Source organism: Cnephaeus nilssonii (genome assembly GCF_951640355.1).
Source record: "Cnephaeus nilssonii genome assembly, chromosome: 4".
In the NCBI taxonomy this organism is placed as follows: domain Eukaryota; kingdom Metazoa; phylum Chordata; class Mammalia; order Chiroptera; family Vespertilionidae; genus Cnephaeus; species Cnephaeus nilssonii.
In genome coordinates, this window is record NC_137075.1 from 10,302,839 (window position 1) to 10,325,364 (window position 22,526).

Genomic DNA, 22,526 nt, shown 5'->3' on the forward strand with positions numbered 1-22,526 from the left:
TATGTTACCTGTTTTCAATCGAGCTTCCATTGTGGACACTTGAGATCTGTGATAAAGATAATACTAAATTCAAATACAACAAATATGTACATAATATGTTACATTAAATCTCTTTTAAAATACCATTCAAAACAGTTTTATAATATGTCAATTTGTAATACTAAGGTATTAAAAAGTGCTCAGTGAGCCCCCGCCAGGACTCAGCAACCTCCCCATTGAGCCTCCTCACTTCGTAATGCTCCAATACTCTCTCCTCTCTCTCTCTCTCTCTCTCTCTCTCTCTCTCTCTCTCTCTCTCTCTCTCTCTCTCCTCAACTTCCCCAGGCAGTTACCACAGAGAAAAAGGAATGTATATGTCCGCTATCCAGAAACTCCACTCTTTTCATCCCTTTGCAGATGCAAGTAAGGGTGATGATCTGCTTCCTGCTAGCACTGAGGACTGTATCCATATAAGAATTCAACAAAGAAATTGCAGAAAGACCCTTAGGACTGTCCAAGGGATCACTGATGATATGATAAAAAGAAACTAGTGAAGGTGTTTAACAAGAAATTTGCCTGCAATGGTACTGTAATTGAGCATGTAGAATATGGAGAAGTGATTCAGCTACAGGGTGACCAGCATAAGAACATATGCCAGTTCCTTATAGAGATTGGACTGGCTAAGGATGACCAGTTGCATGTTGTGGGTTTTAAGTGCTTTTGACTCACTGAAGCTTAAGTGAGAATTTCCTTGCAATGAGTATGGTTTCCCTCTGTCCCTTGTCACAAGTTTAAAAACCACACAGCTTGTATAATGTAACCATTAAGGTCTGCTTTTCACTTGGACTAGTATAACACCTTCATTCGATAACTGAAAAGAGCCATGCTGTTTAGTCTTGAAATTCCTCATTTAAACAGAGGTCAAGCAGTATGCACCTGGTAGTGTCCAGCCTGAAACAAAGAAATAAGATGATGTTTTAGCCAAACCCAAAGCCCCAATATCACAGATGGCTATATCTGGCCAGAGGAAGGAGCTTCTGGACAAAGAAAGCCCTCAGTGAAGCTGAAATTGGTAAGACAGCAAAGGCATCTGTACTATTAGAAGGAGCCTTTGGTAGTCAAAGATTTCCAACTTGAACAGGTAGGTGGAGTTTAGAGCAACCACCTTTCCTCTTTCTTATATGAATACAGTCCTCAGTGCTAGCAGGAAGCAGATCATCACCCTTATTTGCATCAGCAAAGGTAACAGAATATCTAGCTTGCCACCAAGGTCTTTTTAACCAGTCATATCCTAGCTAATTGATGTCCAAACACCAGAATGTGAGGCCAGTCTTCTATCAGAATTAAACTTTGGGCAAGGAGACAAATTTTAAACTATGTGTTAGTCATATAGCTAGCAGTAGAGCTTACAACTTACTAGTAACAGTTGCCCAATGCCATGTGAAACAACAAAATTATTTTGGGGGTGTTTTTCCCTTCAAAAAACAAAACAAAACTCCCTTCAGTTTTAATGTAATGTATTTAAACCCTGAAATAAAATTTATTTTCAGAAACCAAAAGAAGGTATCAAAAGGTAAAAAATCCTCATATTTATCATTACAAAGACATTGTAAAAGAGAGCTACTACCAATATTATACTTCTAAATGAAATAAAAAAAGGGTTTTATACTACAGTAAAAATTATTTTAAACATCTATTACACAATAATTTAATCTCTTTAATATTCTTTTGAAGCATTTAGACTTCAAATGCCAATAGCATACCAATATAGTAGTAATTTTTTAATTTACAAGTTTTTAAGTTATGTTGATAATGCATGGTCAATATATGCTTATTTGATGTGTGATCAAAAATATCAGGAAACTAGTGACCTCAAGAGTGATTTTAAATATAATTGTCTACTATATAGACACTTCTCCAAAGAGGACATACAGATGGCCAAGAGACATATGAAAAAATGCTCAAAGTCACTAATCACCAAGAGATGTAAATCAAAATGACTATGAGGTATCACCTCACACCTGTCAGAATGGCTACCATCAACAAATCAACAAATGAAAAGTTCTGGGGAGGATGTGGAGAAAAGGGAACTTTAGTACAATACTGGTAGGAATGCAGACTGGTGCAACCATTATGAAAAACAGTATGAGTTTCCTCAAAAAATTAAATATGGAACTGCCATTTGACACAGGGGTCCCAGTTCTAGGAATATATCCTAAGAAACCCAAAACACCAATCAAAAAGAATATATGCACCCCTATGTTCATAGCAGCACAATTTACAATAGCTAAGAATTGGAAACACCCCAAGTGCCCATCAGTAGATGAGTGGATAAAAAAGCTGTGGTATATTGATGCCATGGAATATTATGCAGCAGTAAAAAGGAAGAATCTCTTACCCTTTGAAACAGCATGGAAGGACCTGGAGCGTATCATGCTAAGTGAAATAAGTCAGTAAAAGAATAACAAGTACCATATGATCGCACTCATATATGAAATCTAAGTAACAAAATAAACTGATGAATGGAGTGGATCCAGAGACATGGAAGCATGGAACAGAGTGCAGAATCTCAGAGAGAAGGTGAGGGAGGGTGGGTAGGTGGGAGGTAATCAACCAAAGACCTTGTATGCATATATGAATAACACATGGACACAGACAATAGGGTGCTGAAGGCCATGGGTGAGAGGGAAGGTGTGCTGGAGGGGGACAATGGGGGGGAAAAGGAGGACATATCTACATTAAAAAGCCAGAGACCAGAACGCCATAATGACCAAAACAACAGGTCACTATGACGCTCACTGCGGCCAGCCAACCAGCTCTATTCAGGGTGAGGCTGGCCCACCAACCTCCCGTGGCTCCTCCTCCCAGCCAGCCTCGCCCCTAATTTCCCCTCCACCCAAATAATGTAACAGGAGAGAGGCCTGGAGAGAGAGGCAAGGTCTGGTCCATAGCCTCCATGGCAGCTGTTAATCAGCCATTGCCTCTCTCTTTCTCTTCATCAGCAGTGAACCTCTGTTTCTCTCTGAGCCTCCGCAGGGGCTTCTGATCAGCCCCTCCTCTCTGATCAGGCCTGGAGATAGGCCCAGAGATGCTGACTGGCATAGAAACCAACCAATCAGAACCAAATCTGGGTGAACTGTGAGGAAATAATGGCTTCCTAGGAAGTGGAGCTTTTGACACTGACTGGCATAGAAACTGACCAATCAGAACCAAATTATCTGGCAGGGGAGGGCAGTTGGGGGCAAGATAAGGCCAGTAGGGAAGGGCTGTTGGGGGTGAGATCAGGCTGGCAGGGGAGGGAAGTTAGGGGCAATCAGACAGGCAGAGGCAGTTAGGGGTGATCGGGCTGGCAGGGGAGAGCAGTTAGGGGTGAGATCAAGCCAGCAGGGGAGGGCTGTTGGGGGTGAGATCAGGCCAGCAGGGATGGCAGTTGGGGGCAACCAGGCCAGCAAGGGAGGCTGTTGGAGGCGAGATCAGTTTAGCAGTGGAGAGCCATTGGGGGCAAGATCAGGCCAGCAGGGGAAGGCTGTTTGGGGTGAGATCAGGCAGGCAGGGGAGGGCTGTTGGGGGTGAGATCAGGCCAGCAGGGATGGCAGTTGGGAGCAACCAGGCCAGCAGGGGATGGTAGTTGGGGGCAGGATCAGGCAGGCAGGGGAGGTCATTTAGGGGCAATCAGACAGGCAGAGGCAGTTAGGGGTGATCAGGCTGGCAGGGGAGGCAGTTAGGGAAGGGCCATTGGGGGTAAGATCAGGCCAGCAGAAGAGGGCAGTTGGGGGCAACCAGGCCAGCAGGGAGGGAAGTTGGAGGTGAGATCAGGCTGGCAGGGGAGGGCAGTTGGAGGCAAGATCAGGCCAGCAGGGGAGAGCCATTGGGGGCGAGATCAGGCCAGCAGGGAGGGCAGTTGGGGGCAACCAGCCCAGCAGGGAGGGCAGTTGGAGGTAAGATCAGGCCGGCAGGGGAGGGCAGCTGAGGGCAAGGTCAGGCCAGCAGGGGAGGACAGTTAGGGGTGATCAGACAGGCAGGCAGAGGGGTTAGGGCAATCAGGCAGGCAGGTAGAGGCAGTTAGGGGTGATCAGGCAGGCAGGCAGGTGAGCAGTTAGGAGCCAGCGGTCCCAGATTGAGAGAGGGATGTCCGACTGCTGGTTTAGACCCGATCCCACAGTCAGACATCACCCAAGGGGCTCCCAATTGGAGAGGGTGCAGGCTGGGCTGAGGGAATCCCCCCCAACCCCTGTACACAAATTTTGTGCGCCGGGCCACTAGTGTTACATCAAAGTGGTAGGAGTGGGCGTCCTTTTCTTGATCTTCATCTTAAGGGAGAGGTTTTCAACTTTTGCCAGTATGATACTTTCCATCTATACCCACTTTGTTGAGAGCTTTTTTCATAAATAGATGTTGGATGCTTTTTGTGCATCTGTTGAAATGATCGCATGATTTTTTATCTTTCATTTTGTTGATGTCATGTAATGTATTTATTGATTTGCATTTGTTGAACCATTTCTGCATTTCTGGACTAAATCCATCGTGCTCATGGTGTATAAGCCTTTTAATGTACTGTTGAATTCTTTACTAATATTTTCTGAGGATTTTTTTGCATTTTATTCATCAGAGATTTTTACTTGTATTTTTCTTTATTGTGGTATCTTTCTCTAATTTTTATATTAGTATAATGCTAGTCTTGCAAGAGTGTTGACTCATTAAATTTTTTTGGAAGAGTTTGAACAGAAGTGGTATTAAGTCTTCTTTGAATGCTTGGTAGAATTCACCAGTAAAACAATTTAATCCTTTAGTTTTGGGGAAATTTTTTTATTACAGATTCAAACTCCTTACTAATAGTCAGTTTGTTCAGATTTTCTATTCAAAATTCAGTCTGAGGAAGACTGCATATTTCTAGAAATGTATTCATTTCTTGTAGGTCGTTCATTTTGTTGGCATATGATTGTTCAAGGTAATGTCTTTTAATCCTTTGTGTTTCTTTGATAATGAGTTGTAACCTCTCTTTAATTTCTAATTTATTCATTTGTGTCCTTTTTTATTAATGAGTCTAGCTAAAGGTTTGTCAGTTCTGTTTATTGTTTCATATAACCAGCTTTTTTTAAAATATATTTTATTGATTTTTCACAGAGAGAAAGGGAGAGGGATAGAGAGCTAGAAACATCGATGAGAGAGACACATCGACCAGCTGCCTCCTGCACACCCCCCACCGGGGATGTGCCCACAACCAATGTACATGCCCTTGACCGGAATCGAACCTGGGACCTTCAGTCTGCAGACCGACGCTCTATCCACTGAGCCAAACCGGTTTCGGCAAATATATATAACCAGCTTTTATTTCACTAATCTTTTCTATTGTCTTTTAAGTCTATATTTATTTCTGCTCTTTATTTCTTATTTCCTTTCTTCTACTAACTTTGGGCTTTGTTTTTTATTCTTTTTTTTTTAGTTTCTCTAGGTATAAGGTTAGATTTCTTTTTTTAATTATTTTATTGATTTTTTACAGAGAGGAAGGGAGAGGGATAGAAAGTTAGAAACATCGATGAGAGAGAAACATCGATCAGCTGCTTCTTGCACACCCCCCACTGGGGATGTGCCCACAACCAAGGTACATGCCCTTGACCGGAATCAAACCTGGGACCCCCAGTCCACAGGCTGACGCTCTATCCACTGAGCCAAACCGGTTTTGGCAGGTTAGATTTCTTAACTGAGTTTTTTTCTGTTTGTGTGAGATAGGTCTACATTGCTATAAACTTCATTTTTAGAACTGCTTTTGAAAAAAAAAAAAACATCAGAGGAAAAAATATATATATCAGGAAATGCTCCTAAAAAAAGAACTACTTTTGCTGCATGCCACATATTTTAGTGTGTTGCATTTCTACTTTCATTTGATGTCCTTGTTAACTCATTGGTTTTTCAGTGGCATTTTGTTTTATCTTCACATATTAATAATTTTCCAGTTTCTTCTTATAATTGATTCCCAGTTTAATATCAATATGTTCAGAGAAGATGCTTGATATGGTTTTAATTCTCTCAAATTTATTGAGACTTATTTTGTGGCCTAGAAAATTATCTATCCTGGAAAATTTTCATGTGCATGTGAGAAGAATGTTTATTCTGCTGCTTTGATTAAATTTTCTCATATGTTTAGTAAATCCATCTGGTCTAAAGTGTCATTTAAGGCCAAAGTTTCCTCATTGATTTTTTTTGTCTGGATAATATATCCATTGATGTAACTGGAATATTAACATCCCCCCAATATTACTGTATTGCTGTCAATTTCTTCCTTTAGGTCTGTTAATATTTTTGTTATTACATAGGTGCTCCTATATAATGCTCATGTTTGTCTTTTGTAACAGTCTTTATTTTAAAGTCTATTTTCTCTGATATAAGTATAGCTACTCCAGCTTTTCTTTTTTTTTGGTTTCCATTTGCATGAAATATCTTTTTCCCCATTTTTTCACTTTCAGATGTGTGTGTCTTGACATCTGAGGTGAGTCTCCTTGTAGGCAACATATAGATGGGTATATAGACAGGTCTTGTATTTTTATATATTAGGTAACCTATGTCTTTTTACTGAAGAATTTAATCCAAAGTATATAGTTATTGACATTTTGTGTGTTTTTCTGGCTGTTTTGTAGTTCCTCTCTGTTTCTTTCTACTCTGTTGCTTTCTTCCCTAGTGGCTTCATGACTTTCTGTAATTTTAAGCTTACATTCCTTTCATTACATTTTATAGTTGTTTTTTTATTTGCTTTATGGTTACCATGAGGCTCATATATAACATATGCACTGTTGGTGGCAATGTACATTAGCATGGCCACTGCAAAAAAAAAAAAAATAGAACTACTACCTGACCTAACAATTCCACTTCTGGGCATTTATCCAAAGAAAACAAAAATACTGGATGTGAGGGCAATCTGGCTGTGACATCTGTCACCCCATTGATCATCAGGATTGACTAGGCTGATCTGGCTGGCTAGGTGGGTGTCCCCCAACTCCCTCACCAATCCATGCGCATCCCTCCTGAAGATAGGACTGGTCTTCAGTCAAGGGCATATGAGTAGCTGCACTCCCCTGCTAGAACCTCCAAACAAGCTCTCAAAGGAAAAAAAATACTACATCAGAAAACTATATTCACCATGTTCCTTGCACCATTATTTACAATAGCTAACAAACTAAGTGTACATAGATGGATGAATGAATAAAGAACCTGTGTTATACCGGTGGGCAAAAGTAGGTTTATAGTTGTGAAACACAAGTTTATCCTTGTACTATTATTTATTAACTAGAGGCCCAAAGCATGAAATCCATACAAGGGGCTTGGCCCTCGCAGCTTCAGCAGCTAGCCTTGGCCCTTACAGCCCCAGCTTTGTCAGGAAGGTCGTCCAAAAGGACATCTGGCAGGTTGTTTGGCTGTCCATTCTAATTAGCATATTACATTTTTATTATTATAGATTACTAGAGGCCCAGTGCACAAAATTTGTGCACGGGAGGGGGGTCCCTCAGCCCGACCTACACCTTCTCCAATCCGGGACGCTAAGAGAATGTCCTACTGACAGCTTAGGCCCAATCCCCATGGTTCTCTGCTCACTGCAGGGCCTGCCTGTTCCACACCACAGCGATAAGCAAGCAGGCCCTGCTGGGTGCTATCGGTGGGCCGCACTTGCCTGCTCCTGGATTGCCCTGGTGATGGCCAAGCAGGCCCTGCTGGGTGCTGCCTGCAGGCCCGCTTGCCTGCTCGCGGGTCACCACAGCTACCGCCAAGCAGACCCTGCTGTCTACTGTCAAGCTGTGTAGCTGCCCTCACCTCCTGGGGCCAGCAATGGTCCCGGGAGCCTGTGGGCATGGCACCCATCCCCAGGACCCAGGCTGCTTGGTGCCGCCCCACCCCCGGCCACTTTGCACCTGCATATGCAAATTAACCTACCATCTTTGTTGGGTTAATTTGTATGCTCACTCCTGATTGGCTGGTGGATGTCTCAGAGGTACAGTCAATTTGAATCTTTTTTATTAGTGTAGATTGTATTATTTTCCATATGAACAACTGTAAACCCACTTTTTCCCAGCCCTGTATATGTCCCCCATAAAATCTTGCTGTCTTCAACATGAATTGACCTTGAAGGTATTATGCTAAGTTAAATAAGTCAGACAAAGAAAAACAAATATTACATTATCTCACTTATATATGAAATCTAAAAATGACAACACCACCAAAAAAGCTTACAGATACAAAAAATAGATTGGTGGTTGCCAGAGGTGGAGGTTGAGGGTGGGCAAAATGGATGAAGAGAGTAAAAAGGTACAAATTTCTAGTTATAAGTAAACTAGAGGCCCAGTGCATGATTGAATCATACACGTGTAGGGTCCCCTTCATGCTTTCGCTTTTCGCGGTGGAGCTTGGTGCCTGTACGCTGGTGCACCAGGCCTTTCAGCAGCCTCTGGCTCAGCGGAGGCTTCTGAAAGGCCTGGTGCCAGAGCAGATAGGCACCCAGCTCCCCCACTTTTGATGGTCCGGGGCCGCTGAGCGGGGCTGCTGAGGACACCTGGCTACCCTGCCGTTGAGAGGCGCAGCTGGGTGTCCGTGGCAGCCCCCTCAGTGGCCGCGGATCTGGCCGTTGAGAGGCGCAGGGGGAGGGAGTCCTGCCCCCTGCGCCTCTCAACAGCAGGGTAGCCCCCCTCAGTGGCAGCGGATCCGTGCCTCTCAATGGCCGGATAGGCCACCCCGAGTCCCGCCCCCCAGCCTCCTGCCGCCCAATCGTGGGCGTAGCGGAGTGATGGTAATTTACATGTTACTCTATTATTAGATAGGATAAGTCCAGGGGATATAATGGACAGCATGATCATTATAGTTAATAATACTGTATTGCATATTTGAAAGTTTCTAAGGCAGTAAAATCTTAAAAATTCTCATCATAAGAAAAAATTTTGTAACTAGGTGTGATGGCAGATGTTAACTAGACATATAGTGCTAATAATTTTGCAAAATATACAATGTCAAACCATTATATTATACACCGGAAAGTAAAAAAATGTCAATTATAGCTCAATTTAAATATAAATGAATGCATTAAACAATATTTTATATCTGACTAGTCTATATTGAAATAACTATCTAGAAAATAAAATGTGAACACTTGACTGTCTAAAAAATTAATCACAAGCCCTGGCAGGTGTGCCTCAGTTGGTTGGAGCATTGTCCCATGCGCCAAAGGGTCACAGGTTCATCCAGTCAGGAAACATACCCAGGTTTGCAGGTTTGAGCTTAGTCAGGGCACATGTGGGAGGCAACCAATTGATGTATCTCTTGCCCTCCTCTTTCTCTAAAATCAATAAAAATTTAATCACAAAATCAATACATACCTAATTTTTACATGTATATTGAAGATAATAATGAATTAATGACCCAGAAAATGAACGGAAAAAAATCCAAGCCAAAAAAAAAAAAGGCATAGAGAATTTTTAAAAATAGAATCAAATAATGGAAATAATGAGATTGAATTCTAACAGCACATATTACTATCTTTATTTTGAGTATTCCTTTACCTGTGGATATTCTTGGTTCTTAACATTTGTCTTTTGTCCATTTGAATCTGCAATTTGTACTTTTCTTGTTTCTTTCTCCAATGGTAGAGATGTTGAATCTACTTTAACTTCTGTGTCACTTGTACTCCTTTCCATTGTTGTCTTGGATTTCCTGTCACTTTTAAGTAACTCCCCTTGATTTAGGAAATACTTTAGTTGATGCTTAGCTTTTTCAGCTTCCTATTTGAAAAAAAAAGTAACCATTGATCAAGTATTACTTCTGTGACATTTTTCCTAACAATATTGCAACTTTCAAAAATACGCATATATTCATGCCCATATTACCTCTCAATTTTATTTTTACTGAGTTGAAGGAATGTAAGTTAAATCACAGATATAATTCATAGTTTAAAAGATCCTCAGCTTCATTTAAACGATGAAAATCCTCTTCCATGTTAGGGCTATTTTTATATCCAGGAGTTCCTAGTGCTCTTATTTCTTATTTTTTATTGAATTTATTGGGGTGACATTGGTTAATAAAATTATACAGGTTTCAGAATGGCTACCATTAATAGATCAATAAACAACAAGTGTTGGTAAGGATGTGGAACCCTACTCAACTGTTGTTGGGAATGCAGATTGGTGCAGCCACTGTGGAAAGTGGTATGGAGTTAACTCAAAAAATTAAAAAAGGAACTGCCTCATGACCCAGCAATTCCACTTCTGGGAATATATTCAAAGAAACCTGAAACACTATCGCAAAAGAATATATGCACCCCTATGTTCATTGCAGCATTATTCACAATAGTCAAGATTTGGAAGCAACCCTAGTGCCCATCAGTAGATGAGTGGATAAAAAAGGCTGTGATACATTTATACAACAGAATACCATAAAAAAGAAGGAAATCTACTCTTATTTTGTAAAAGCTATAATTATTATATAGGTACAATAAAAATTAATAAAGATATACATTATACAAACTGCTTAATTGTAGCCATGATAATTAGTACCTATATCAAAAAATAAAATGTAAAAAATAAATAATTTGTTTTTTCTAGAATAAAATTTTTCTTTAAAATATTGTCTTGCTCTAGTTAGTTTGGCTCAGTGGATAAAGCATTGCCTGCAGACCAATTGGTCCCAAGTTCAATTCTGGTCAAAGACACATACCTTGGTTTCAGGCTCCTCCCTGGCCTGGGCCCTGGTCAGGGCTCGTGCAGGAGGCAACCAATGAATGTGTTTCTGTCACATCAATGTTTCTGTATTTCCTTCTCTCTTCCACTCTCCCTAAAAATCAATGAAAAAATATCCTCGGGTGAGGATTAACAACAACAACAAAAATTATTTTGTATGAAAGAATATAGATTGACAAAATTAAGCTTACAAATAATCTCACCACATTCAGAAAACTCACTGTCAACTTTTCAATGTACATCCTTTTTAATTATTTATAAATATAAATAATGCATATATGTATTTTAAAAAATTATTTATATGTAATCATATACTATACATACTCACATAATACAACCTTTTTATTATATAATTCCATAGATATTTCCATGACACTAAACATGTAAGTAGTCAAAATAGCTAAGATAATATATCTAAAAATAATAACAATATACCTAAAATAATAATATAGCTAAGATAATATACCATAATACTATTTCTTATTTTATTTAATATTTTTTATCAGTGAAAGATTGGAAATTTTAAATATTTTCCTATTAAAAATTTTATATTATACCTACTTGTAAAAATCTCCATACACTTTTTTCTTCTTTACAATACATTTTTAGAAGCGGAACTGTTCAATGAAAAAAAATATGTCTTTCCAAGACTTTAGCTATATGTTTTCTTCAGGAAAGAATCAATTCACACTAATAATAGAAGTATGTGAAAGATTGTTCATTTCTGCACATAGTAAACATTAAGATTTTTCTACTTTTTAAATTTTGACAAAAATGATAGGTTAAAAATCTATCCCATTGTTATTTTTTATTAAATGCATAGGGGTGACTGGTTAAGAGCAATCATCTTCCATCACCATACATTTTCTTATTTTTAATTGAAATTATTTGAAAAAGTGTGGTTGAATATACTAGTCTACATTTATTAGGCTTGTGTGCTTCTAAATTATGACTTGCCTATTTTTGTCCCTTGTCTATTTGAAAAGAGGGTTATCCATATTTCTTTTAGATTTATAAAATACTAGAGGCCCAATGCACAAAATTTGTGCAAGGGGCTTGGCCCTCGCAGCCACAGCGGCTTGCCTCAGCCCTCACAGCCCCAGCTTCGTCTGGAAGGTTATCTGGAAGAACGTCTGGAAGGATGTCCAGAAGGTTGTTTGGCTGTCCAGTCTAATTAGCATATTACACTTCTATTATTATAGACTAGAGACGCAGTGCACTAAATTTGTGAACCGGGGGGTGTCCCTCAGCCCATCTTGCACTCTCTCCAATCCAGGACCCCTTGAGGGATGTCTGACTGCTGGTTTAGGGCCGATCCCCGCCCTGATTGCCCCCAACTGCCCTCCCCTGCCAGCCTGATCGCCCCTAACTGCCCTCCCCTGCCAGCCTGATCACCCCTAACTGCTTGCTCCCCCATGCCGGCCTGATTGCCCCTAACTGCTTGCTCCCCTACCAGCCTGATCACCCCTAACCACCTCTGCCTTGGTCCCTGCAACCGTGGTTTTGTCCAGAAGGAAGTTGGACATCCAGAAGATGTCTGATTGACCCGTTCTCACTAGCATATTACCCTTTTATTAGTATACATTATGTAAAAATCTCCCATTTATCTTCATATCTCATACCTTTTACCATTAAAATGTTTTAAATGTATATAGTTAAATATGTAAGTATATTAACATGTTTCTTTGTAGTACAATGCTTAGAAAACCTTGCTCTATCCAAGACCAGATAATTATTATCAACTGTTTCTTCTATTCAATACCAAATCCAGAACCACATTGCTTTAGCTATTGTAGTTTTACATTATATATTGATTTTTTAGATCAGCAAACATTCCTAAATTGTTTCTTTAAATATTCACCAATTTCTTATTTCAATATATACTATTATAATAGTCCCATTAAGCACAAAAATAATTCCATTTATATCTAGAAATAAATTGCATTAAGTTTGTATATCAATTTGGAGAAAGTAAAAAACTAAATTATTTATAATTACTATGCTTCAAAACCAAAAATATACAGTTTTCACCTTTACTCTCAGTAAAGTGTATTTTTCTTCATATAAAACTCTATATTTTTGTTAATTATGCTATCCTAATATTATGAATAAAATTTTTCTACTATATTTTCTAAATAATTGCTTCTTTTTTCTTTTTTTAATTTTTACTTTTCAATTACATTTAACATACATTATGTTAGTTTTGGATGTACAATACAGTCATTAAATGATTGCTTCTGAAAAAAAGAAAAGCTGTTGCTTTTTTATCTATTTTGTCCTCAGCCATGTTTTTTAACTATATCATTAATAACAAATTTGTGTATTTTCTTGCATTTTTCAGAAGGAAAACTATATAATACTAGAGGACCAGTGCACGAGATTCATGCAGGGGGGGGTGGTGGTGTCCCTCAGCCCAGCCTGCACCCTCTCTAATATGGGACCCCTTGAGAGATTTCCGACCACCCGTTTAGACTGAACTTCGCTCCCCTGCAGGCCTGCCCCCCCCAACTGCCCTCCCCTGCAGGCCTGGTCCCCCCCAACTGCCCTCCCCTGCTGGCCTGGTCTCCTGCTGGCCTGGTCACCCCTAACTGCCCTCCCTGCTGGCCTGATCGCCCACAACTGCCCTCCCCTGCAGGCCTGGTCACCCCCAACTGTCCTCCACTGCAGTCCTGCCCTCCCCAACTGCCCTCCACTGCAGGCCTGGTCCCCCCCACCAACTGCTTCCTCTTCAGGCCTGGTCCCCCCAACTGCTCTCCCCTGCAGGCCTGCTTCCCCCAACTGCCTTTTCCGGCAGTCCTGGTCCCCCCCAACTGCCATCCCCTACTGACCTGGTCTCCCCCAACTGTCCTCCTCTGCTGGCCCAGTCACCCCTAACTGCCCTCCCTGCTGGCCTGATTGCCCACAACTGCCCTCCCCTGCAGGCCTGGTCCTCCCACAACTGCCCTACCTTGAAGGCCTGGTCCCCCCCAACTGCCCTCCCCTGCTGGCCCAGTCCCCCCTAACTGCCCTCCTCTGTAGGCCTGGGTCCCCCCCAACTTCCCTCCCCTGCTGGCCTGGTCTCCTGCTGGCCCAGTCACCCCTAACTGCCCTCCCTGCTGGCCTGATCATCCACAACTGCCCTTCCTGCTTGCCTGATCACCCACAACTGCCCTCCCCTGCTGGCCTGGGTCCCCCCAAAATTGCCCTCCCCTGCAGGCCTGGGTCCCCCACCACTTCCCTCCCTTGCTGGCCTGGTCTCCCCCAACTGCCCTCCTCTTCCAGCCTGGTCACCCCCAACTGCCCTTCTCTGCTGGCCTGGTCACCCCTAACTTCTCACAACTTCCCTCCCCTGCAGGCCATCTTGTGGCAGCCATCTTGTGGCGGTCATCTTGTGTCCATATGGGGTAGCCATCTTTGACCACATGGGGGTGGCCATCTTGTGTCTTGGTGTGATGGTCAATTTGCATATCAATCTTTTATTAGATAGGATTTAAATAATATTACTTTTGTCTATCTGCTTATAAAAATGTAGCTTCTTTCTTTGGTTATTTAGCAACAATTTGAAAAATAGCAGTAAGAGCCAGCATCCAGTTTAACTGAGTTCAATTGTAATGACTACAGTATTTTATTTTATTTTATTTTATTTTATTTTATTTTATTTTATTTATATTTTATTTTATTTTATTTTATTTTATTTTATTTTATTTTATTTTATTTTAATATTGTCTCAGTGGGAAATAGATTTTTGTTTGATTAAAGATGTTTACTTTTCTTTCTAGTTTAGTCCTATATGATTTCACTCATATGTAGGATATAAAACAAGGGAACAAATGGACAAATAAAAACAAAAACTCATAGACACAGATGTAAGATGGTTACCAGAGGGAGGAGGTTGGGGATGTAGCAAAGGGTAAAGGGGATCAAATATCCTATATAATAAAAGGCTAATATGAAAATTGACCAAACAGTAGAACGACCTGTCACTATGATGTGCACTGACCACCAGGGGGCAGATGCTCAATGCAGGAGCTGCCCCCTAGTGGACAGTGCACTCCCACAAGGGGCGGGAGCGGACCTAAGCCATCAGTTGGACATCCCCCAAGGGCATCTGGACTGCAAGAGGGCACAGACCAGGCTGAGAGACAACCCTCTCCCACCAGTGCAGTGCACAAATTTTATGCACTGAGCCTCTAGTATGGTGATAAAAGATGATTTGACTTTGGGTGGTGGGTACACAATGTAATTATATAGAGATCATGTATCACAAAAATGTACATTTGAGACATATAATCTTATTAACCACTGTCACCCAAATAAATTTAATTTAAAAGAATAAAATACAACACTCAGTGTTGTAAAAAAATGAGTGATGTTAAATTTTATTAATATACTCCTAGTGTGTAAAATTAATATACTTTAAAACTGGCAAAATACTTAGTACAGACTATTAGTTAATAAGGTCAACATATTCATTTTTAAACCTGTATAATTTTATTAAACAATGTCAGTCACCCTAAAAAACTCAACTTTCAAAATTTAAAAATATTCACTTGTTAACAATTTTAAAAGAGCATGATATTCTTTACCTGTAATGCTTGTTTCAGTTGTTCCTGAAGGATTTTGTTCTCAGTTTCCAGAGTAGATGCTGTTTTCTAGGATGCAATATAAGGGGATACAGAGAGGTATTCATTTTGGTACTTTTGTTTTTATTAACTTATTGTTATAGTTACTACATTACTAAAATCCATATAAACAGCCCAGGTGATGATTTGAGCATATATATACATTTACTACACACTTAACAGGCATAATGGTGGATAATTTCTACAGCTTTAACTTCCTATTGATTTTCCATATGCAGTTTGACTTTGAATCTGGCAAACTATAAATAGAGTAAATTAAGCATTTCTTTTCTCTGTTCCTTTAGGCATAAAATATTTAAATATAAAGATTTCAAATTTTATAGAAAGAAACAACTTCGTTCTTAACACAAAATAAGCTTAGTTCTGACTTTGTGAGGAGTGGATTCTAATATACATTAAATAGACCAAGAATTCTCAGCAGATGGAAGACAGTTTGAGGAACCATACCTAAAGTCCCTAATTCTGCTCTGGCATAGCAGAGCAAATTCCTACTAGACAAGCCCTGCCATACATAACCACCATAAACTATGAACAAAATACTATATAAATATTAACATTTGAAAGCTATCCCATTGTTGAATAGTTAGATTCTTGAGAGAAGTTGACGAGGATTATTAATATTCTTGGTTTTGGCTCCTAGTCTGAGGGCAAGCCCTAGCTGAACCAGGTAAGGCACCTAATAACTGATAGAATGCCTGATTTTTAGACTTTGCAAACCAGAGAGAGTTCAGGGCAATCACAGCCACTAGAAAGGTTAGGAGAAAGTCACACAAAGAAGAAAGCTGGAGACAGGGAGCCCCAAACTGTTTGTATAATCTCTGCCCAAATCTCCCCCTAACCCCTAAACCACATATGTATAAGGAAGAATCTAAGCAGCTCAGCAAAAGCTAAAAAAATTAAATGTCATTGGAGCTTGCCTAAACACAGAATTTTTATTTTCCATCAAATCATGTTAATTATATATTAAAGCAAAACAAACAAAATAATACCAATCATTGAAAGAATATAGCAGAATCCAGAATTTCAACATGACTTTCCCAATATCCAAGATACAATTTAGAATTACTTGACATTGGAAGAAATAGGAAATTATCCTTAATCTTAAGATAAAAGACAATCACAGAGATTGATCCTAACATAGTCTGGATTTTAGAATTAGTATAAAAATTGTAAAGCAACTCTTATAACAATCCTATATAATAAAGAGCTAATATTCAAATGGTTATCCCGCTCTCACGCCATCAGCCATAACTCAGACACTCAACACTGGGGAGAGAGGAATGGGGACTTGCCAGGCACAAGTGAGCTCATGAGAGAGGAATGGGGAGCAGCCAGGCTGTGGCCCGGGAGAGGGACAAGGCACCCACCCCACGATCCCAGGCACCAGCAGCTAGGGATGCAGTCCAGGAGAGAAACAAGCCACATGCCCCATGGTCCCTGTGGGGCAGGGGCAGAGGCTGTGCCTGCGCCTGTTGCCCAGGAGAGGGACAAGCTGCCTACCCCACAGTCCCAGGCACCTGTGACTGCAGCCCGGGCAAAGATGCCTGCCCACAGTCCCCTGAGCTGTGTCCAGCCTGGGCAAAGCCAGCCTGGGTCCTGGGTGCCTGCAGCCGGCTAGAGGGAGGAAAGCCCAGGTCCTGGGTGCAGGGCAAGGCAGAGGTGGTTAGGGATGATCAGGCCAGCAGGGGATCAGTTAAGGGCAATCAGGATGGTAGGGGAGCAGTTATGGGTGATCAGGCAGGCCGGCAAAGGTGGTTAGGGGCAATCAGGCAGACAGGCAAGCAGTTAGGAGCCAGCGGTCCTGGATTGCGAGAGGCAGTCAGACATCCCCTGAGGGGTTCCGGATTGGAGAGGGTGCAGGATGGGCTGAGGGACCCCCAACCGGTGCACGAATTTCATGCACCATGCCTCTAATATTCAAAAATAAAAGAAAATATGTTCATAATGAATTAAATTGTGGAAATCCCAGAATAGAAAAAGAAACTATAAAAACAGCCTAATATAAATTGTAGTATAGAAAACCATAGCATCTGAATTTAAAAATTTAATGAACGAACAAGGGAGCAGATTGGATATGGCAGTATAGTGTGAGATCATTTGAAGATTCATCAATAGAAAATATGTATCTAAAGACAAAAGAGAATAATGATGGGAACAAGTGAATAAAGACTGAAAAACATTTGAAATATCAAAAAACTAACAGGTAATTGCATTGAGAGAGAGAGAGAGAGAGAGAGAGAGAGAGAGAGAGAGAGAACAGAGTAGAAAAAGTGGCTTGGAAAAAATAGTTGAAAATTTCCTGAAATTTATATACTCAAGGTGTTCATTAAACTCTAAGTTGATATATATAAAGAAAATGGTCTAATGAACCAAATAAACTGATGACCAAAAGTAGACCCAGAGTCATAGAAGCATGAATAAACTGTTGAACCTCAGAGGGAAGACAAGGGAGGGTGGGTGGGAAGAGATCAACCAATGAAATTATATGCATATATGCATAACCCATAGACACAGACAATTTGGTTGGTGAGGGTGGGGGGTGGGAGGAGAGGATGGGAGTGGGCTGGAAGAGGTTAATGGGGAAAAAAGAAGGACCTATGCAATACTTTCAACAATAAAGCTTCAAAAAATAAAAAGAGCCCTGACCAGTTTGGCTCAGTGGATAGAGTGTTGGGCTGTGGACTGAAAGGTCCTGGGTTCGATTCCAGTCAAGAGCATGTACCTTGGTTGCATGCTCGATCCCCAGTAGGGGGCGTGCAGGAGGCAGCTGATTGGTGTTTCTCTCTCATTAATGTTTCTAACTCTCTACCCCTCTCCCTTCCTCTCTGTAAAAAGTCAATAAAATATATATTAAAATAATCTATACTAATAAAAGGGTAATATGCAAATTTGTCACGACACCCTCAGAGTAACAACCAAACAGCAGGCTGCATGAGGCGACAAGACCGGCAGGGGCATTAGCGAGGGATGACCAAACAACTGAACAGCAGGCTGTGTGGGGTGACCAGGCTGGCAGGGGGGGCAGTGAGGGGCGACCAGGCTGACAGAGGGGATCAGTGAGGGGTGACCAGGCCAGCAGAGGGGGGCAGTGAGGGGCAACCAGGCCAGCAGGGGGATGGGCAGTTGGGGGTGACCAGGCAGGGGGGCAGTGAGGGGCAACCAGGCTGGCAGGGAGGACAGTGAGGGGCAACCAGGCTGGGGGGGGTGCAGTTGGGGGTGACAAGGCTTGTGAGGGGGGCATTTGGAGATGACCAGGCCAGTAGAGGGGCAGTTGTGGGCAGCCAGGCTGGCAGGGGGGAAGTTGAGGGTGACCAGGCTGGCACAGGGGGCAGTTGGGAGCAAGCAGGCTGGCAGGGGGGCACTAAGGGGCAACCAGTCAGGTGAAGGGGGACAGTTGAGGGTGAACAGGCAGGTGGGGGGAGACACTTAGAGGCAACCAGGCTGGCAAGGGGGGCAGTTAAGGGCAATCAGGCTGGCAGGCAGAGGTGGTTAGGGGCGATCAGGCTAGCAGGGGGGTGGGGACAGTTAGGGGCGATCAGGCAGGCAGGCAGGTGAGCAGTTATGAGCCAGCTGTCCCAGATTGTGAAAGGGATGTCCCAGATTGGAGAGGGTACAAGCTGGGCTGAGGGGACACACCCCACCCCGTGCATGAATTTTGTGCACCAGGACTCTAATAATAATAATAAGAAGAAAATAAAATGGTGCCCACACAAATCAGAGTCAAACTGTTGAAAACAAAGTTCCAGAGGGATAAAAGGCAGAAGAAAGATAAATAATAAATAACTAGGAAAACAATACTTTCTTGAACTAAGTAAAAATTAAAATCTTGTAAAATTTCTAAATTTCAATGATAAATGAGAGCAAAAAATAAAGAAACAGGGTTCCAGAAAACATCAAACTACTATACCCACATCTACCCAAACTTTCCATGAGAGATAAATAATATTCTATTTTGTTTGAGCTATTGAATTTTATGGAGTCTCTTTATATAGCAGTCTAGCCTATTTTCTAACTAATAAGTATATAGAGAATTAAAATAATGAAACAAATCTAGATTTAATTAAATTTTATAATGAGAGAAGAAGAGAGAGAAGAGAAAGAATGGAAAAGAGAATACATACTCCACTGTGATAGACTACAAATGGTCATAAATTCTTTGCAGTAGCTCTGATCAAAAGGTGAAATAAATTTATTCAATCCCTGAAACTGGACTGACCTAGGACTTGCTTTGGCCAATAGGATACAATGCAAATGGCACTATCTGAGGTTTGAGCTTAACTCTCAGCAGTCTTCCAGCTTTATTTTGCTCTCTTGCTACTGAGAATCTTACTATACAGTAAACTATTTAGGGATAGCCTTTTGGGAGATCAGACTGTAAAGAGGTCCTATCTGTCCTAGATGTCCCAGCTAGGACCCCATACATGTGAATAAAGCTATCTTATCTTAGACCACCCAACCCAAGCCTGCCCAGAGAAAACACTTATCCAGCCACTAAGAGAAATAATGAATATCTGACGTTGTGTGTTTTTTTCTTTATCTCCTTCATTTTTTTTTACTTCGTTTTTTGTTGTTACTACAGATGCCCGTCCCCCCCCCCCCCCCCGCGCCCAAATATCTGCTGTTTTAAGTCACCAAGTTGTAATTTGTTATTTAGGAAAAGTTAATTGGTATACAAAGCAATAGAAAATGTACATTATATTATGTCATTAGAACATTTACAAAAGTTGTATTATATTATTTCCACAAATGCCACCAATAATTTTATCCACTCTATGCCACTCCTCCCTTTGAATATGGGCTAGCCTTGTAATTTCTTTACAGAATGTGGTGAAAAAACTTCAAGGACTTATGAGCTCAGTTTGTAACAAGCTTATTATTTTTGCTTTTGCCTTCTTGGGTCCCAGCCACCATGTAGAGAAGTTTGGGATAAATTGTGCATGATGGGAAATCAGACATGTGAAAGAAATTATCTTGGACTTTTCCAGCTCCAGCTGAGTTCCCACCTGAATGTATCAATATTTAGTCAACATGACATCAAATAGAGACACTGCCCAGCTGAGTGCAGCAAACCAAAGAATTGTGAGAAATAATGGCATTATTGTTTTAAGCCACTAAATTTTGGGGTAGTTTGATATGAAGCAATAGAAATACCTGGAAGTGGGGTGGTGCAACAACAAAAACTTAAACCATGTGGCACTGGCTTTAGGTTCAACAGGTGAGCAGAAGCTGAAAGTGTGGTGAAGACCACACCTAGTAAAGACCAGAAAAATAGCCAGAAGTCTACAGGTGAAGACTGGAAAAATGGCAAACAACCTGTTAGTGGAAGTTCTAAAAGGCAGTGAGGTTAGAAAATTGAAGGGTGGAAAATACTGACGGCTGACAAAAAAGAATCTATCTCAGAATTATGGGCTTTTGAGTAAAAGAATGAACCCCAATAACATACATGGAAAATAAAGTTTTTAAGAGAAACGCCATCATATTAGACTAAAAAGGACAGAAACAATTAAAAAATGCATGTCTTTCTTATATCCATATGATTAAGCAACTAATCACCCACTTACTTGAAATATATTCTATTTTTCTAACAAATAATCTGAAAATCAAAATTTAATAGAATTTAAAAATTTGTATCATTTTATCTGGGTTGCTAGTGTATATGGTATCTTTGATGAATTAGAAAAATAGGAGCCCTCTTTCAAGCAAATGCAGCCCTATGCTAGGGTGTGCAGTTGGCAAGTAAACCATGGATTGGATTTCAACACCCACTTTTGCCTTATCCCCTCCCTTGTTCAAGGTACAATTTATACAACATAAAGATAGCCTTGGGTCCAAATGGATTATTTTTTCTACATACTTTAAATGTTACAAGTAAACAAAAGAACTAGTTAATTTAAAAACTAAAAGACAGTTTTATATGTCTTATTGAGCACTTCATAAGCATTAAATTACTTGGGCAGATAACAATGCCAACTGATTCTATTATCCATGCCTGTTAGAGAAAGCAAAACAGAATATATTTTCACATGTTTAAAATTCTGAGCAGGACTCCATGTTTGCAGTTCAGATTTCACTATTAATTTGTTCTCTAGCACTAAGCAAGTCACTTTTTTAAATTTTTATTGATCTCTGTAAAATGGCCTAGACCAGTAATGATTTATAAAGGAGTTTTGGAGGAGGGAGAAAGTCTCTTAAAACTCTCATTAAATCCACAGATCTTCCTCAGAAAAAATTATACCTACAGAAAGATTTGACTTCAACTTCATAAAAAATAATTTAAAATGACACTCACTAGCTGCTACAGACTGAATGTTTGTGTCCCTCCCAACCCACACCCAAAAAAAATTCATAAATTGAAACCTAATATCTAATGTGATGGTATATACAGATGAAGACTTTAGGAGATGATTAGGTCATGAGGGTAGAGCCCTTACTAATGGGATTAGCAACCTTCTAAAAGAGACTCCAGAGAGCTCCTTTACCCTTTCTTCCATGTGAAGATGGTGCCTTAATCTTGAATTTGTCAGTCACTAGAAATGTGAGAAATAAATGTTTGTTATTTAAGCCACTGAGTCTATATTTTGTTACCTATTATGGTCTTAATGTTTGTGTCCTAAAAGAAATTCATATGTTGAAATCTTAATGCCCAGTGTGATGATATTACAAGGTGGGATCTTTGAGAGATAATTAGTTCAGGAGAGCAGAGCCCTCATGAATGAGATTAATTCCCTTATAAAAGAGGCTTGAGAGAACTCCCCTGCCTTTTCTGTCATACAGAAATACAATGAGAAGTCTTCAACTGAGAAGAGGCCCTTACCCCACCATGCTGGCACTCTGATCTCAAACTTTCAGCCCCTAGAACTGTTGGAAATAAATTTATCTTGCCTATAAATTATCCAGTCCCTAATATTTTGTTAGAATAGTATGAATAGACTAAGAACAGCATGGATGGCCCTAGAGAGTATTATGCTAAGTGAAATAAGCCAGTAAAAGAAAGATAAGTATCATATGATCTCCCTCATATGTGGAATCTAATGAACAAAACGAACTAATGAACAAAAATAGATCCAGAGGCATAGAAGCATGGAACAGGCTGTCAAAACTCAGAGAAAAGGCAGAGGAGGTTAGGTGGGAAGAGATCAAACTAATGAACTTGTATGCATATGTGCATAACCCATGGACACAGACAATAGGGTAGTGAAGGCCTGGGGTGGGT

At 40.6% G+C, this 22,526-nt stretch overlaps 1 protein-coding gene and 1 pseudogene across 2 annotated transcripts in view; one reads left to right on the forward strand and one right to left on the reverse strand.

Moving 5' to 3' along the window:
- The window catches only part of LOC307097523 (coiled-coil domain-containing protein 7-like), a gene marked incomplete at both ends in the record, with an annotated part of 279,504 nt that overhangs the window by 75,786 nt on the left and 181,192 nt on the right, over nucleotides 1–22,526 (reverse strand). The window contains 3 exons of the mRNA XM_079767665.1: nucleotides 9–63; nucleotides 9,519–9,737; nucleotides 15,257–15,322. Of these exons, the coding sequence (XP_079623791.1) occupies nucleotides 9–63; nucleotides 9,519–9,737; nucleotides 15,257–15,322 (340 nt within the window). The remainder of the gene's footprint in view (nucleotides 1–8; nucleotides 64–9,518; nucleotides 9,738–15,256; nucleotides 15,323–22,526) is intronic.
- On the forward strand, nucleotides 354–703 carry LOC307097524 (eukaryotic translation initiation factor 1-like; annotated as a pseudogene). The gene has a single exon. The product of its transcript is annotated as a eukaryotic translation initiation factor 1-like (transcript).